At 35.5% G+C, this 19691-nt stretch overlaps 1 protein-coding gene across 1 annotated transcript in view; it reads right to left on the bottom strand.

The window, feature by feature from the left end:
• The window catches only part of LOC136035851 (calcium-binding mitochondrial carrier protein Aralar1-like), a 104443-nt gene that overhangs the window by 38046 nt on the left and 46706 nt on the right, over positions 1–19691 (bottom strand). Inside the window, exons 8-11 of the mRNA XM_065717810.1 lie at positions 17683–17829; positions 14854–14998; positions 8998–9091; positions 2491–2581 (exon numbers count right to left, since the gene is read on the bottom strand). Coding sequence (XP_065573882.1) covers positions 2491–2581; positions 8998–9091; positions 14854–14998; positions 17683–17829 — 477 coding nt within the window. The remainder of the gene's footprint in view (positions 1–2490; positions 2582–8997; positions 9092–14853; positions 14999–17682; positions 17830–19691) is intronic.

The following is a 19691-nucleotide window of genomic DNA, read 5'->3' as shown; positions in this document are numbered from 1 at the left end:
TTAATTTTAATAGAAGAATCAAGCCCAAGTCTAATCTAAAAACTGCGGCAATAAACCATTTTTATTAATAAACTTTAATCTATAATAAAGTAAGTATTGGCAATAACTATTTGACAATCCGATTGTTTTCCTTGTTAAGATTTAGATTATCAGTCATATGTCTTTAGATACTAATTCCAGTGTTTTCCATTTTAAAATATTGACTGATCAAGGGGATATACTACTACAGCTACTACTACTAATAAATCACTGCAGCACCAAGCCGCCTGAAGCCAACACAGCTACGCACGCTCCTCCTCCAACCTAGTCTATTCAAGGCCTCCCTTTTTACACCCTCCCAGGAAGTTCCCATTTCCTTTAAATCTTTATTTATGACATCTTCCCACCCCAGACGAGGACGACCTGCTTTCCGTGTAGCCCCAGACGGTCGGCCAAAAAGGACAATCTTCGGCAATCTGTCATCCTTCATCAGCAGAACGTGGCCTAGCCATCTCAACCTTTCTTACATTATAGCCCTAGAAGGCGGGATTGAACCACATTTTTCGTACAACTTACTGTTTGAAATACGGTAAGTCAGCCGGATACCCAGAACAATCCGTAGGCAATTTCTCTAGAAAACATCTAGCAAATTTTTCGTCCGCTTTTTGGAGTGCCCAAGCTTCAGAGCCATATTTGACCACTGTCATCACGGTTGCTTCCAATATTGTAATCTTGGTTTGCAGACTTATCTTCCTATTCTTCCAAACCTTTTCTAACTGTGAAAAAACACCCTGAGCTTTAGCTATTCTACTTTTAAAATCTTCACTGCTCCCACCGTCTTTACTAATAATACAACCAAGGTAAGCGAAGCTGCCCACCTGATCAATCTTTTCGTTACCCATCGTCACCTTTTCATCTTCACTTATTCTTATCCTTAGTGACTTAGTCTGCTTAACATTAATTTTCAAATCTAATATCTAATATCTATTCATCTAATATGCTTAAATCATCAACATAATCTAAATACAGAAGAGTTTTTCCTCCCCATGGTCTCCAATTGCCTTTCCTGTGCTCCTTAAGACGAATTCCATCAAAATGATCCATATAAAGGGGGATAGAACACAACCCTGCTTAACTCCTGATTTAATACAAAACCAGCTGCTAACCTCATTCCCTACCTTAACCACAGCAGTATTATTCCCGTACATAGCACAAATCACTTTAATGTATTTGTCTGGTATACCATATAAGAATAAGACCTTTGGTAAAGCTCTTCTATCAACAGAATCGAACGCTTGCTCATAATCGATAAAACCAAGGACCAAAGGTGTTTGAGACAACGAAGGGACTTCTCAATTATTAACCCAAGAGTGAAAACTTGGTCGACAAATCCTCTACCTTTTCGAAAACCGCACTGTTCTTCTCTTAAAACTTTGTCTACAGCATCTCTCAGTCTAAAAAGTACCATATTGCCAAGTAATTTGCTACCTACAGAGACCAGACTAATGCCTCGATAATTACGACACTCACTCTTGTCACCTTTCTAATACAGTGGTTTAATTAAGGTTTTCCTAAAATCATTAGGTACTTCCCCTTTTTCAAAAATCATATTCATATTCTTCAGTAGCTTATTTCTAACCTCAGAGCCACCATATTTAAGAAACTCATTTACAACACTATCAGCACCTTGGGCCTTATAACTTTTTAATCCTTTTAGTACTGTCGCTAATTCTTCCTCACAAAACAAATCTTCCTTCACATCCAAGGTATCACAAAATTTTTCATTTACATCAATATCTTTTCCTGCAACTGTATCTCGGTTTAGCACATTCTCAAAATGTTCCACCCATCTATCTTTAGCTCTTTCCTTATCACTAATTGTGGCCCCATTCCTACCTTTAACTGGGACTAATTTTACTATTATGCCGTCTAGCTGCATCTTCCAGGACCTCAGCAATTTTATCCATGGCCTCCACCTCAGATCTTCCTTAGTTTATATTTTAATGCTTTCTCCACTTTCTTTACATTTCTTTTGTTTTCATACGATCTATCACTCAGATCATTCTTGTATAAACCCCTTCTACTCTCTATGAAACATAAAACTTTTTCACTAATATTCCTAGTTGTAGTCTTAACAGTCTTCTTTAAGACAACATCAGCAAATTCACAAATTGTTTTTCTAAAATTATTCCATCCATCTTCCACATTGTCAAATTTTACACTCTCAAGTTTAGTATTCAACTATTCCTGGAAGGTTTCTCTCAAATTTTCATCCTGGGGTTCTATCGAGTTTGACCCCCCCCCCCCCCGCAAAAAATTGTCTGAATCGTAAAAACGTAAACGAAACGTATATAAACAAATTTGTAATGCTTTTTTCAAGTTTTTTTTTATATCCCCTCCCCCTGAACAAAAATCCTGGATACGTACTTGTGATTGATACTAAGCATTTTTTTCAATTTCAGTCCAACACTAACCGACTGATACACAGAAAACTTAATGATGACTACTTACCGATACTGCTTTTACTTCTGTAAACCTTTTGGTAATTTGTTTCAAATAATGGTCAGGTGCTATTGTCCTCAAATCTTCATATGTGATGCGACTAAAATAATTAACAATCGGAATTATTTATCTCTTATTATTTTATGGTAATCCTTCAAAAAGTAGCCAATACATACGGCAATTATACATGTTATAAGATAAGGATAAAGGCCTTTTAGAGCCATTAATGGCGCATAAGGCATCAAACCGATGTTTTGATGTTATAGGATAAGGATAAAAGGCTTTTAGAGCAATTGGTATTTGCAAATCGATGCTACAGGATAGGGATAAAGGCCTTTTAGAGCTATTTGTGGCACATTGTGTGTCAAATCGGTGTTTCGATGTTACAGGATAAGGATAAAGGCCTTTTAGAGCCATTGGTAGAGCAAATCGATGTTACAGGATAGGGATAAAGGCCTTTTAGAGACATTTGTGGCGCATAGGGCATGAGACCGATGTTTCAGCTGCTCAGTCTTTTGACATGAACTGGTAGCAAACGTGTCACCCAGCCTTAAGTCAGAGGGGATCGATCCCTGGACCCTGTATTGCCACAGAGTGCCGACCCAGTGGCGTAAATCCGGCAAAATCTTGACAGGGGGGCAAAGCTGGAGCCAATTATCCCAAATCAAGTGAAAATGACAGAGAAAAGTGAAAAATGAGCCATATAGAACCATAATGTTAAAGATATCCTAAAGAAAACTAACCAGTTTCTGTGGATGCTTGAATTATGGTGACTAATCTTAATTTTGACAAGATTTTGTAGCAACTAAATTTCAACTGGCGGGGGGGGGGCAAACTGACATCTAGGAGTCTGGGAGGGGCGGTTGCCTCCCTGCACTATAACAATTTACGCCTCTGCATCAATCCATTGTGCTACCACATAACTAAATCTTATACATAATAAGAAACTTTATTTATTCTATTATACTTCCTTTTCTCAAACTTTTCTAGCGAAAAGAGTGGTCCAAGAAATTTACCCTGGGTTCATACCGACGGGAATAGAAACGAATAGTTTCATGTCCACTAATAGGCAGGGAGACACGGTGGACGCAAATTGCAACATATTATTAGTGAATATTTGTACGTAATGATTGAATAGTGTGTACATAAACCTAATATGAAACTAACTCGTTTAATTCAGAATTAGCTCTATGGCAGTAAAAAATAATCAGACGCACCAACGCAATGTCACTTTCCCTTAACGCTTAGAGTGGCACTAATCAACGAAAAAAAATATTGAAAGTAACGAAAAAAAGAAAGGAAGGAAAAACAAGTGAGACACGAAAACGGGGAATTTCCGACTAAAACGAGGGAATAAAGCCACGGAGTTTGTTTTCTAAGCTGTTTTCAGTAAAAGATTAGCTTTACATGATCCTACAAAGATAAAAAAAATTTCAGCATTTTCGTAAACTTGACAAATAGGATGCATAGACTGGTAAACGATTGTTGTTGCAACAGTTTCCATGTGAAAGATTCAATCTGGCCAATAGCATGTGAGGATTGACCCTACTAAAGAAAAGAAGCTGGGGGATACAAAAGTACAAAAGGAAGCTGGAGGAGTACAAAAAGAAGACTCATTTTGAGACTACCCAATTTTCTGAGTATTATCTTTTTATGCCCAAAATAAAAACGATGAAAATACAAAGTACATCACAAGTATTTACGCCTAAAAATTCAAATGGCAAATAAAAAATTTTAAAACCAGTATTTTCGTGGAAAAATAAATTTTGATCAAAAACACAAACTTCTCTGAGGTAGCTGCAACGGGGACTGTATCTACTAAGTATCCAAAGTAAACACTCGAATTAAAATGTCAATACAAATTAGTACTAACACTAGATCTTGTGCAATACGAGTGACTATTTGATTACACACATATATCTATGAAATACTATGAAACTCAACTTCTATGAAAACTACCATTAAAAGCTTTGGTAACAAAAAACAAAAGTTCAACTTTTAAACCCAACTTGCTTGTTTTTATTCAGCTCTTACTATGCTTAGCAGGCAGTTTCCCTGTGAAAGATTCAATCTCGCCAATAGTATGTGAGGATTGACCCTACTAAAGAAAAGAAGCTGGAGGATATCGTAAAAAAGTGACTCATTTTGAGACTACCAAATTTTCTGAGTAATATCTTTTTATGCCCAAAATAAAAACGATGAAAATACAAAGTACATCACAAGTATTTACGCCTAAAAATTGAAATGGCAAATAAAAAATTTAACAAGAGCTAAGAGCTCATATGGCACTTGTGACGAGGCGAGAAGAGCTAAGAGCCAAGAGATCATATGGTATGAGCTCTAAAAAAATTCTATGAATCAATAGATTGATTTAAAAAGGAAAATAAGAGGCTTAATGCCGGTCAAGATTTAAAATAAGAGCTCTGAGTCAAATAGCCCTTCTAAATATCAAAATTCATTAAGATCCGATCACCCACTCGTAAATTATAAATACCTAATTTTTTCTAATTTTTCCTCTCCCTTTTGCCCCCCAGATGGTCGAATCTGGGAAAACGACTTTATCAAGTCAAATTGTGCAGCTCCCTGACACGCCTACCAATTTTCATCGCCCTAGCACGTCCAGAAGCACCGAACTCGCCAAATCACTGAACCCCTCCCCCCAACTCCCCCAAAGAGAGCGAATCCAGTACGATTCTGTCAATCACGTATCAAGGACATTTGTTTATTCTATCCACCGAGCTTCATCCCGATTCCTCCACTCCAAGTATTTTTCCAAGATTTCCCCCTCCAACTCCCCCACAATGTCAAAAGATCTGGTCGGGATTTGAAATAAGAGCTCTGAGACATGAATTCCTTCTAAAAATCAAATTTCATTACGATCCGATCATCTATTCGTAAGATAAAAATATCCCAATTTTCATGTTTTCCAAGAATTCCGGTTTCCCCCTCCAACTCCCCCCAATGTCACAGGATCTGGTCGGAATTTGAAATTAGAACTTTAAAGCACAAGATCCTTCTAAATATCAAATTTCATTAAGATCTGGTCACCCTTTCGTAAGTTACAAATACCTCAATTTTCAAAATTACCCCCCCCCCATTCCACCAAAGAGAGCAGATCTGGTCCAGTTATGTCAGACACGTATCTTAGACAGGTTTCTATTCTTCCCATCCAGTTTCATCCTGATCTCACCGCTTTAAGTATTTTCTAAGATTTCCGGTCCCCCCAATTACGCTTGATCCGGTTGAGATTTAAAATAAGATATCTGAGTTACGAGGTCCTTCTAAATATGAAGTTTCATGAAGATCCGATCACTCCTTCGTAAGTTAAAAATACGTAATTTTTTCTTATTTTTCAGAATTACCCCCCCCCCCCTCCCCCAATTGAGCGGATCCGTTCCAATTATGTAAATCACGTATGCAAGACTTCTGCTTGTTTTTCCAACCAAGTTTCATCCCAATCCCTCCAATCTAAGCGTTTTCCATCATTTTAGGTTTCCCCACCCCAAACTTCCCCCAATGTCACCAGATCCGGTCAGGATTTAAAATAAGAGCTTTGAGACACGATATCCTTCTAAATATCAAATTTCATGTAGATCCAATCACCCGTTCGTAAGTTAAAAATACCTCATTTTTTCTAATTTTTCAGAATTAACCCCCCCCCCAACTATACCAAAGAGAGCGGATCCGTTCTGGTTATATCAATCATATATCTAGGACTCGTGTTTTTTCCCCACCAAGTTTCATCCCGATCCCTCCACTCTAAGTGTTTTCCAAGTTTTAGGTTTCTCCCTCCCAACTCCCCTCCAATGTCACCAGATCCGGTCGGGTTTAAAATAAGAGCTCTGAACCACGATATCCTTCTAAATATCAAATTTCATTGAGATCCGATCACCCGTTCGTAAGTTAAAAATACCTCTTTTTTTTATTCAGTTCCGATTATGTCAATCATGTACCTGGGACTTGCGCTTATTTTCCCATCAAGTTTCATCCCGATCCCTCCACTCTAAGTGTTTTCCAAGATTTTAGGTTCCCCCCCTCCAACTCCCCCCAATGTCATCAGATGCGGTCGGGATTTAAAATAAGAGCTCCGAGACACAATATCATTCCAAACATCAAATTTCATTAAGATCCAATCACCCGCTCAAGTTAAAAATACTTCATTTTTTCCGGTCCCTGATAGGCTTGCCAAATTTCATCGTCCTAGCTTACCTGGAAGTGCCTAAAGTAGCAAAACCGGGCCCGACAGACAGACAAACCGACAGAATTGGCGATTGCTATATGTCACTTGGTTAATACCAAGTGCCATAAAAACCAGTATTTTGATGGAAAAATAAATTTTGATCAAAAACACAAACTTCTCTGAGGTAGCTGCAACGAGGATTGTATCTACTAAGTACCCAAAGTAAACACTCGAATTAAAATGTCAATACAAATTAGTACTAACACTAAATCTTGTGCAATACGAGTGACTATTTGATTACACACACATATCTATGAAATACTATGAAACTCAACTTCTATGAAAACTCAACTTTTAAACCCAACTTGCTTGTTTTATTCAGCTCTTACTATGCTTAGCAGGCACATACTGATGATGAAAATGTTTACTTTAGTTGGAAAGAGCAATAATGAAAATTATTTTCAGTTATTTTTTAAAATAATTTATTAATTTCTTTCATTTATTAACTGCGCTTTCTACTTTATTTTAATAAAAATAAAATTTCAAATTATAAAGTGATTATTATTATTATTTAAGAATTAACGACGCTTCTTGACTACTATGGTCCCTGCGTTGGCCCTGCAGTGCATTCCTGCAGCGTGATTCGATCCCTGGGTCCCGTATTACCAAGCTAAGGTCAAATCCACTGCGCCACCACAGGACTTTAAAGTGATTATAACCGTTAGATTATTTATTTGAAATGTTGAGCAAAATTTCTGCATCCGAGATAAGTGCTCCCTCCGCGCCCTTCCCCACAAACACCCTCTGGCACCCACCCTCTGATTTGGATTCAACAATATTATGTTGCTTTAACTAGCAATTGTCATTTTTTTTTTCATTTTTTTTCTCAAAATTAAATAAATGGTTAGACAGCTAAGCGACAGAAGACACAGTCGATAAAAAAAATAAAAAATAAAATGATTTTTCAGAAATTTCCAAACTTCCTTTTATATATATATATATATATATATATATATATATATATATATATATATATATATATATATATATATATATATATATATTTATAAGTGAAATTTCATCTATCATACAGTCAAAAGTCCCCTCCCCCCCACAAAAAAAAATAATCAATTTCTTACATAAACCAAAGTCTGGGAGGGACTGAAAGGTAGTTACTTGAGATTATAGGCATACAATAGTGGAAAATCGGGTAATATTGATAATAGGCAAGTGTTGAGCGGCGATACTGTGAACTTCTATCTAGATCCTTGCACGGAAGGACCAGCACCATCCCCTTTTGAATTTGATTCTATTCTCATTTTAAATCTATTACATGCTGCCCAATAATAATAATAACACCAATTATAATAATAAGACAAAAAAAAATAACAGCATAAAAAGAAAAAAGGAATATCCCCAAAAAACAACAATAACTCAATACCTTGCAAATTGGGCGCCTTCTCATAAATTTGCTTTTTTTTTAACTACAAATAACCAACTATGGACTATATGAACCGTCAACTATAAACTCCTTTTTATTCCTGCCAAATTTCTTTTTATCACTCATTAATCACCAGATACTTCTTAATCAAATGAAACTTGAATTCGAACAGCCATTTTCCCCGTAAGCTACACTAATTGCCCCTATGTTGGATATGGTATGTAGTTACTTCCCCTGTAGATTTATTATTTTTATTTATTTGTTTCTTTTCTTTTCTCTCTTTTTTCTTTCTTTCTTATGATAGTGAATTTAAAAGATGTTATATGTATGTTTTTTTTTACCTGATTCACTCATGTCGTCCGTTTGGTTTTGGGTGAACCATATTGATTTTTGTAGGTAATTTGTTGTTAAAGTTAAATAAATATATCAATGCACATACATCAATCTTATAGTCCTAGCCGAGTGAATTGGTGCGCTGGTTTTAGGATCCTTTGTCCGAAAGGGAGAGAGTTCGAATGCTAGTGTACCCAATTATTTGGTTTGGGACGGGGGTTAGTAGCGACACACTGTAAGCTCATCCAGAGTCGACCAAGCTCTAAATGGGTACCGGAAGAAATCTGGAGAAGGTAAACAGGGAGGGTGGGCGAAAGCAAAGGATGGTTGGCCCCACCTTCCACTTCCTGGCTGAAGGACCAAAAAATGGAGATCAGCACCGCTGGTAAAGACTGTAAAGTAAATGCCGTATGCTTTAGCTTTTTTTTAAATCTTATGACTTGCCAATAATTTTCAAATAACTCAATTTTTTACTATTCCCTTCTCATAATAAAAGAAATCTGTATATACACCTTTGGTTCATAAGAATGACATAATATAGCGAAAAGAAAAGAGTACAAACCCAGTTTGATGCAATAGGTCAGCAAGGAGGAAAAGGATATCTACTTCAAAGGGCGTTATCTGTGACATACTTTGTGCAGAATGCAAGAACTCCTCTGAAAAAAATGTATCAATTATGAAGTGCATAGCCTGTTGAATAAAGGAATAGTCTTTTTCAAGACCAGATATAAAAACTATTTTTTTATATACGTAAAAAACTATAAGCACTCCTCCCCCGAAAAAAAATACTTTCTGAAAATTACCCCGGTCGTGAGATAAAACAGGTTAGACTTATATAAATAGAAGAATTGCTTTTAGGCATATAAAAGACAAAGAAGAAAAAAAAACGAAAGAAAGAAGAAAAAACAAACAAACACAAAGTAGAACAATAGGGAAAATCTTCTCAAGACAGTATATATATATATATATATATACATTTCTTTCTCGTATTGTGCTGAAGACGGCCCTTGGACATAGGGCCGAAATATCAACTGAATTTGTATCCACTGTCTTGAAAAGATTTTCCTTATTGCTTCTGCTTTGTGTTTGTTTGTTATGAAAAGGCAGTGTGGTCTTCGTCGGTTTTTTTCATTTTTTTAAAAAAGAAGAAAAAAAGAAAAAGAAGAAAAAAACGAAAAAAAGAAAACAGAAGAAAGAAAAAAAACAAAAAAAGAAGAAAAAAGAGAAATCAAAACAAAGTAAATTCAGAAAAGCTCAAGTAACAGACCGAATGAATAAAAATATGACAAATTCTTGGGGCTGCATAATTTACCAACCCTCCTCCTCCGTATGTGCACACCCGTTATTTTTCAAAGAAAGGGTTACAGTATTTAGAAAATTAGCTTCTAAAGATCCAAAAATTACATTTTTATGCATGTTTTATGTGTTAGTATAAACATTGGGATCTATCGTTGGGGTTTTGCTTTTTGTGTAAGATTTTCTCTTTTTTTTCTCAATGTGCAGGTATAATCTTTAACCATGAGAACAGCAAGAGAAGATCAGAAAGCGAGTTTTTGATTTGTTTCATTTCCTAAAAAAAAAAAAGATAAATTATGCTCCAAAAAATCAAGGTGCTCGAAAAATGATAAGAATAAAAAAAAATCTAGCTAGAAGACAGGAAAACCAAATGTTTCTACAAAAGAATTGAATGTAAATATTTAGGGATTAATCCCGGTCAAAACATCCTCGGAGCAAAAGTAATAAAAACGAAAAATCGAACAAAACAAGAATAAAGTAAAAACCAAGAGAAAAGTTAGAGCCACAAAAGACCGAGCCGAACAACACCTACTTTTAGAAAGCAATAAAAAGAATGATGAATAAAATAGAAAAATTTTAAGAGCCAACTTTTGAAATTAGTCGCAAAAAGATAACTGATAGCTCCTTTTTTTCTTTTTGTTTATTTTGTGCTGAGTAGGGTTGTAAATTGTTATGCCTATCCTTTGGAATTACAACTTATGTATCAAAGATACATAAAGCAAAGACCCTCCAGTGGGGGAACGGGGCGTGATTTCCCAGACCAGAATGCACAGTTTTTCGTAATAACTTTAATTGTAACATCTATATGACATAACATGTAACATGAACTTTGATGTGAATTTAAAATATAACAAATTTTCGAGGGTTCTTCCGTAATTTCTATACAATTAGCCCTTTGAAATATCAAGATTATCAAACATTCTTTTCTTAATCTCTACATCCTAGTGTCATAATTGGCACTGGTACCACTGGGACAAACTCTAAAAGTACCACCCCCTTACTGAGTTCAATGAATAGCACCACCCCCACCCCCCCTTTCATGCCTTAAAACGGACTATTTTAGAAAATACTGTGGATAAAATGAACCTTAATAGTCTGTACAGATTTTTTGTGTACATAGAACTTAAAACAGAGTGAAACAATAATTCACAAAAATAATAAATATAATAAATGACTGGATTACGTCCATCATGCTCTGGAATGAAAACATTGTGACTCACTGAGTGTGGGGCCACGGTCTCGGGGGCAAATTCTCTATCGTCAGCCTTGGCTGCTACTTGCGTCTTCTTCTCTCTTGACGGTTGGAATTGTAGATATCAAATGCTCGGACGGAGTGTGTGGGATGTGGGAAGGCGGGTATTTTGGTCGGACATACGAATTAGTATGTCAAATAGTGTGGGACAAGTGTAAGTGGTTATTAAGTATGTGTTTGGGAGCTGTTGTTAGGTGTTCGTAAATTCAAATCCTTCAAGCGTATTTAGCTTCATATCACAAAATCCTTAAGCTCTCAGCAGTAGCAAAGGCTAAAAGTCTAAGAATTTTTTAAGGAGGCAAATTCCTTAATAGCGACTTCAAAAATCGATTTCATTGATTATTTCCTGCTCTATGGAGAGCAAAGCTAGGCTTGCCAACCTAAGCTGGCTCATACTTGATTGGAGATGTCTTGTCAATTTGTCAATTGTCGATTGGAGATGGCCTGTCAACCTAAGCTGGCTCATACTTGATTGGAGATGTCTTGTCAATTGTCAATTGGAGATGACTTGTCAACCTAAGCTGGCTCATACTTGATTGGAGATGTCTTGTCAATTTATCAATTGTCGATTGGAGATGGCTTGTCAACCTAAGCTGGCTCATACTTGATTGGAGATGTCTTGTCAATTTGTCAATTGTCAATCGGAGATGGCTTGTCAACCTAAGCTGGCTCATACTTGATTGGATATGTCAATTTGTCAATTGTCAATTGGAGATGGCTTGTCAACCTAAGCTGCCTCTTACTTGATTGGAGATATCTTGTCAATTTGTCAATTGGAGATGGCTTGTCAGCCTAAGCTGGCTCATACTTGATTGGAGATGATTCTCAATTAGTTTCAACTTTGAAAAACTTCTCTCGCAGCTGGCTATATTTATTCCAGTAGTAAAAAACATTCGCAGCATGATCATTATGTTAGGCACACATGTATTGTTGGATAATTCCAAGAATTCAAGCGGTAGCGATTCAAGAGTAGCGATTACGAGCTCAAGAAGTCGCCTTCTTTCGACTTAGAAATCTCCGGCTCAACAGTAACCGAAACTCTCAAATATATAAGTATAATTAAGTTTACCTATCGATGGTTACGAGCCTGAAAAAAATTTGCCTTGTTTTCAGAAAAAAGCGAAAACAACCCCTAAAAGTAATAAAGTCTTATTGAAAATAACACTATCGGATTAAGCCTATCACAGAACCTAAAAAAAAAACATAAAAATTCGTTTATATCCATTTTATTACATTTTTACGAGTCAGATAAACATTTCAGGGGGGGGGGGTCATCCCCCTGGATATGACCTTGGGTGGCACTCTTCTCTCTGTTGGTTTGAGGGATACCAGACGCCTCAGAGAGTTCAATTCAATGCCAAAATAGTCTCCGTATTCTTAGAAAATAATTGGATAAATTATTAGAAAATAATTAGGAAATAATTAGATAAATTCCTAGAATTCAAACGGTTTGGTATTTAGAAGCAAATATGAGCTCACGAAGCCGCTTTCTTTCGACTTGGAGCTCGTCTTTGTATACTTCCTCGCATGCTAGTTTTCAAGATCCTCAAGACTCGACGGTCCTTCAACTCTGAACTCTGGAGGTGCATTAGGATTAGCAGGTGGTTTTAATTTCTCAGTGGAGATTTGTTTGCAACAAAGCTTGGTCAGGAGAACTTGAGGATTCCACAGTAGCACTTTCAACTTTGGTACCAAAAATTCAACTTCTGAATGCAGACCTTGCTCTACCACAGCGTTTCTCATGGTTGATTCCAGGTCTTTACGAATCTAGTTACGCAACCACTACATCGTAATAAATGATGATTCAAAATTAAAAATTCCAGAAACAACAAGTTTCTAGACAAATTTATCAGCTTAAAGAGGTGAATGGTCTAAATCGTTTGATTAGTGGATATAGATAGATTAGATAAATAGACATTTATTATACAAAAAAAGCCACAGGCCTGTGACAACACACAGAAAAAAAACTCATACGAAAAAAAAACTTACATATATACAACAATTTTTCAAGTTTTCGCCCCTCCCTTTCCCTATGAATTTTTCTCCTATATTTCATTCCCAATTTGATAATTCCCAATAGAATTTTGCAATGTTTTTATAATCACAAAATAATTTGAACCCTCTACTGAAACCTACCGCTCACGTGACCCTACTTTATTTGAAAATCAATATTTCCTTAGATCTAGTAATTTGGGAAAAAAGGTGATAAAGTGAAGCATATCCTCATCAAATTCTCCACATGTAGAACATAAGCAGAACATCCATCCCTAAATATTTTTTTTTTCCAAATAATAACAAAGTACCCCTCCTTGATATATACCGCTTAATATTACTACCATACAAACCAGCTTTAAAATAAATATCATAATCCCAGACTTCTACCCACTGAATGTAAACTCGGGACGTCGAAGCTGTGAGTTTACACGGCCATTTCTGAATTTCCTGGTCCTCTAAAGCCCCCTTTACTAATTTTGCTACATTACTCCATCTTCACTTTTATTCCCGTCCCTCCATTCCAAATACCTTATAACCCCCAGCCAATCAAAATTAATCTTGCCTGCGATACCATGAACTTCTCCTTTTATCCTGTAACAATTTCAAATAAGCTGTCTCATTTAGAGGGCCTCTCATTTAGTATGGTAATAACATTTCCCCAATATCTTTCCTTCTAACCAGTGTTTTTATCCTTAATTAATACAAACCTAGATAGACTTTACACAAAACTATTGAATTTCCCATTTAAGCCTAATAATCTACACAAATGTCCTAAATGTAATTTTTCTATTTTTTACCCTTTCTTCAAATCCCCAAACGTCCGCACAATAGCATAAAATGACACTATTTTGGTCTCAAAATTATCTTATACAGCTTAATCTCTGCTGGTTCTAGATGCTTACAGGGGCTCGTCAATAATTCCCGTGAACCCTTCTGGCCTTTTCAACTTACCAGTTGCACCTGGTCATTCCACCTTCCAAAAGTTATAGATTTGCAGCCCAAGTAAATAAAACCGCTACATTATTCACCTCTTTTCCTTTATAACTACCTTTATAATTTCCTTTATAATTACCCCTTATCTCATGCAAAATCCCACCCAAGAAAATCAACTGATCCTGCCATATCCCTTTATCTCACCACCGCTTTACTGTTCTTAACGACTATATCCAGCCTTGTATCTTCTGCTAGTACTATTTTCAGTTTTGGTTCAATATCCTCATCAAATCTTAAACACTCGATGATAAATCTGATTATTAGCCTTTATCGCAACCATGAAATTCAATATTCAAATTCATTATTCAATATTCATTATATCCGACATTTCAATTTTTCAATATTCATATTCCAATTTTTGACGGACTGTCCTTTTCCAAATTCAATCATTATTGGTATGTAAGTTAACCCAGCCAATTCCATTACCTGAAAATCCACACAACCAGGTAGAGATACCCGACCTACTCCCCAATAAGATTTACCTGAAAATCAAGTAACATCCCCCACTCCCTTATCCTTCTTTTTTTCTCATATTTAGAATAGCCAAATTCTGCTTGCCATAAAAACATAACAAATTTTTTCCCAATTATTCTTTCCCTGGCAGTAATACTTAAAAGTCCACTTAATTGCCAATGGCTCTCCCCTTGTTACGTCCTAGTTCGATATTTGCCTCCTATTCACAAGCCCCTTCCTCCTCCCCTGTGTACCCGATAAATATCCCAGGATGGAAACTTTATTACATTGGTTAGTTTAATAAAATTCCATTAGTTTTGTGGGGGCCAACTTGTAAAGGAACACCAGTTCCCCTTATCCCCACCCTTGTCAGTACGCATGCAATATACTAATGTCCCTGTTTTCATAAGATACAAGCAATTTCGATACCTTTAGTTACTTCAGCCGTTTGTAGGCCTCCAGTGGAATTTAAATATATTTTTTTCACCAGTTCCATGTTTTCTAGAAGGGTGAGGAAGGCAGAAAAAAACGGGAAAGATACTTTATTGCCTCCATCTGCCGCTTTTCGAGCTGCCTAAAATAAACCACAAAAAAGAAGAAAGTCATTATTTAGATTCATTTAGTCATCATTAGGTCATCGAAAAACAAGGAGGAAACATTCACAAAGCCAACGTTTAGCTAGAGTAACATACAAATTATCGAAACCAATAATTATTTTCTCGAAGAGCACTTAAATTTAGCGTTATAGACGGAAACCAAAATTAATTTTTATTTAAAAACGAGAAGTGCTTTGAATTTAAAGAAAGCTGTTCAAATTTCTGTTTTCTAAAATCCTAGAGTCGCACCCTTATCCAGCACAAACATTCTTAGAAATCGTAAAAGAATGATTCATATAACATGTCAAATAATATAAATCACAAAAATATAACCTAGCCAAGATACATGAGAATATAGGGAGAAAGTAAAAATATCATGCATACTAAAGAAATAGTCAGACAGGCAAATAATTTGGTAGAATAAAGAAAGCGCTAATTGCTCATAACATATTTAAAATATTTGAGCATTTTTTGTAAGTTAAATTATAAGAAACTTAAGCTAACAAATCTATCTTAATGCTAAGAAATTACGAAATGACCCTATATTTATTTGTGAAAGAGAGGGTTCAAATCAAGCTATTTTTCCATGTTGCATTTGTGGTAAAGAACGGCGGTGCTGATTTCCGTTTCCTGGCCCTTCAGCCAGAAAGTGCAATGGGGGGTTGAGAGCCAACCATCCTGTGCTTTCGCAAGCCCTTCTTGTTTACCTTCCTCAAATCTCTCTAGATACCCACTTAGATCTGGGTCGACTCTGGTTGAGCTTACAGAGTCACGCTACTGACCCCTGTCCCAAACCAAATAACCAGCTACACCGGAACCTGAACATCAAAAAGTAGGACATTACATCAAAAGTAGGCTACCGTCTCTTGTACAGTTCTTGAATTTGAAGATATTTATTTGCAGAAATTAAAAATAACACATTTTTTTTAACCTGTAAATTATTAAAGGACAAAAAGCTACATCAGGTTGAGTATCCAATTAAAGAAAGAACACTTTAAGCAGCATTATAAGAACCTATGACATTTATCAATTTTGACTCGCTACTCACCATGTAACAGAAGGTTACATGCTAATCTGGTGGTAGTTCCACAAATTTGACATCTGTAAGTCCGTTTTTTTGCTTTGTTTTTTTTTGTACCAATTTGAAGTACCAAGGACTTCAAAACAAAAGAATAAATAAAAAAATATATTCAAGGACAAAAAAAAAAGGTACTTGTATTATATACCTACTACCTAGCATTCTTCTAATCCAACACATAATAATGTTTCTCTGACGCTCAGTCCTAATGAAATATCAAAGTAAGATACAAATTTTATACTTTAGAAACAAATTTGGGCTATATATTTGCACATAAGGAGGAGGGGGGGGTAAATTATAGTAGGTCTGCATCCCTATTGTGTTATGTACAATTATTCAGCATATTATGTGGTATGAATTGCTTTCTAACCTCACACTGTCCAAATACTTTGACCCCTCCCCATTTACAAATATATGGCCCAAATTATATATTTTCCATCTATTCTGTCACTTCTTTTGTCTTGTCTCACGCTAAGCTGAAAGAAACTAACGAAAAAAAAAGGATATATAATGCGTCAATGAATGGAAAACTTGAGCGCTAGTGGGTTTATCATACAAGTACCAAAATATCCAAGGAAAAAAATTGTCAAGATGAAAATATTAAAATCGTTGATTTTCATCTCTGAACCAAGGGCGTATCCAGGATTTTGTTCGGTGGAGGGGGGGGGGGTACATAATAAACTTAAAAAAACGCATCAAAATTTGTTTATATGCATTTTTTAATGTTTTTACGAGTTGGACACATTTTTTTTGGGGGGGAGAGGGGGGTGGGGTTCGAAGACGGCTATGTAAGGATGGAAACGATTTCACCTTAGTAAATGAAAAAAAAATATAAATCTTTAATAGAAACTTCATATCTACTTCAAGTCAAAACAAATCAATGATTCTAGAACTAAAATCAGACACTAAATACCGAGGACCATATTTCCATTCCTAATGAGTCAGCCAAGGCCATATCCAAGGGGGTATGGGTTGTTGACTATAGCACCGAAAAAATGGCTGTGCAGCACACACATTTAGGCAATTGTTGCACTTTAGGAACTGACCGTGGTGGCAACCCTGGGACCCAGAGTTTCAACTCACCTGTAGCAAAACACTGCACAGATAACACAAATGCCGCAATAGTCCAGAAGAGTCCTTAATCCAATACATACATACATTTGTGCGTATTTTTTTTACATTTTAAGGGAAAGCAGGCCCCCCAATTTTTTTTCGGATATATTTTTTTCGAATAGTTTTAGGGAAAAACACTGCCTTGCCTAGGGTCTTGCAGCCTGTATCTAACTATTCCAAAAAATTAAGGTTTTAAGCTTTTGACATCTTTTCAGCTGAAAAGTGGCATTTCACTTGGCGTGTTAGGCAACATAAGACAACGGAATCAACAAGGGGGTATCCAGTATTTTTGTTAGGGGGGGGGTGTATAAAGAAAAACTTTAAAAAATGCTTCCAAATTTGTTTATATTCATTTTTGTTATGTTTTGCGAGTCAGAAAAATTTTTCGGGGGGGGGGGCTTGAACCCGGTGCCCCTTTTCTCCCTGGATACGGCCTACAATTTTAGGTACAAAAAAGGATCCAAATCTTACCGCAACGAGGTTATCTTGAACGGCTTTAGTAAGCAGATGATTCTTGATCGATAAGCAAATGTCATTAAACTCCAAGACTGAGATACTTCCACTTCCTTCGGGGTCATATCTTTTGAATGCTACAATTGCATATTGCTGGTTAAAGTCCTGGAAATAAAAAAGAGGGACATAAAATAAATACAATTTGAACCAGAACCAGTGCAATTAGTGGCAAAAGTGTATTGTCAACAAAATGAATTAAAAAGAAGTAATACTTCTGGGAGAATGAAACAAAATATTAACATATCACTAGGTTTCCCTCAATTTTCCCAAAAATATCTTATTTTTTGCATCAAGCACCATTATTTTTTACGAACAAATAAAAGTTTAAATAGGGATAAATCAAATTATTTAGACAATGAAAACAGGTACAACAGTCTGGATATTTCGATCATATATACAGCGAACGTCATCAGTAGAAATATTAAAGTATTAAAATTGAAACTAACATATTTAAATAAAACAAATAATTAACTTTCGGGTCATTCACAAAATAACAAACTTCTGGGTTATTCACCTGACTTTTTTTCGGAGAGAGTTCAATGATAAAGTTCATTATTTTTCAAAGTATGTATTTCATAGAAAGGCAGTGTGGTCTGACAAAAGGATACCTAATTTAAGGTGTTCCGTCGAAAAAATGTTTTTTTGACGAAACAACAGTTAAACTAAAAGTTTGTGGAATGGAACTTAGACCACTTGTATTGAAAGTAATTTAAATTGATATTAATTTGAATTGATAATGTAATTATATTATAATAATAATGTAATTACATATTCACTAGGGTTATTCACTAGATTTTTTTTGGAGAGAGTTCAATGGCAAACTTCATTATTTTTCAAAGTACGTATTTCATAGAAAGGCAGTGTGGGCCGACAAAAGGATACTCAATTTAAGGTGTTCCGTCAAAAATATATATTTTTTTGACGAAACAACAGTTAAACTAATTGTTTGTGGAATAGAACTTAGACCACTTGTATTGAAAGTAATTCAAATTGATATTAATTTGAGCTGATAATGTAATTATATTATAATTATCATTATTGATGATTCAAAAATACAAAATTGAATTGATACTGATCAAGATGTAAGAGAAAAATCATCCTTTGGTCAGATGGACAATGAATAGATCATCTGATATTTAGTTGGGTAGTTCAAAATTAAAACAAATATTTACACATAAATTAAGAGCAGGATAGGCCAAATTCCCTGGCGTTTTGCAAAAAGAGTTTAAGTCCACTTTCCCTAATTTTACAGGAGAGAAAACTGAAGGCAAAAAAATAAATAAAAATCTATCTTACTAATTAGAATTTAAGAAATTTGAAACTTCAAAAACTGATTCCTAGATAACTTTTTGAAGCTGAATTGTTCGTTAAGTTAGAAGATAAGGAACTTACGCTTTTTTGGAACAATTTATAACTCAGTTAGAATAAAAGATACGGTCATTTTGAATAGACCTATCTATAGACTTCTTCGAGGTCTTTCAAACCATATGCTTAATTCATTTTCGGAAAAAAGTGGACTTAGGTCCTTTTTACAAAACGCCACAGAATTCAACTAACTTAACTTTTCCTCGGGAATTTCCACTAAGTATCAGGTTTTGATAACTTTTCTAATCAAAAGTGAGACTTCAGAATTAGCCCTTACCTAAAGTTAAATAGTTTTGTGATTTTGCACACTTACTCGAGATCTGAAATGCTATTATTATAGCTGTATAATGTGTTATAAAGCTAAGGTCATAAACCAGTTAACTTCCACCTATTCTTTAATCAATTTCAACGCTCTTTGGAATCAATTTCTAAATTTACAAGTATACATTTCAGATTTCAGCATTCCTACAATATTATCTTTAACTCAATCATGTCTTTATCAAAATGGGCTATAAATAGATGTTGTTGTTTTTTTTTGCATCAATATCAATCGTTAATGGCAGGGGAGTGGCAATGCCGAGTGGCCACCGACTTCCCACCAC

This window comes from Artemia franciscana, chromosome 14, assembly GCF_032884065.1.
Source record: "Artemia franciscana chromosome 14, ASM3288406v1, whole genome shotgun sequence".
NCBI lineage: Eukaryota > Metazoa > Arthropoda > Branchiopoda > Anostraca > Artemiidae > Artemia > Artemia franciscana.
Note: the sequence above shows the minus strand (reverse complement) of the source record. Positions and strands in the feature narration are given on the sequence as shown.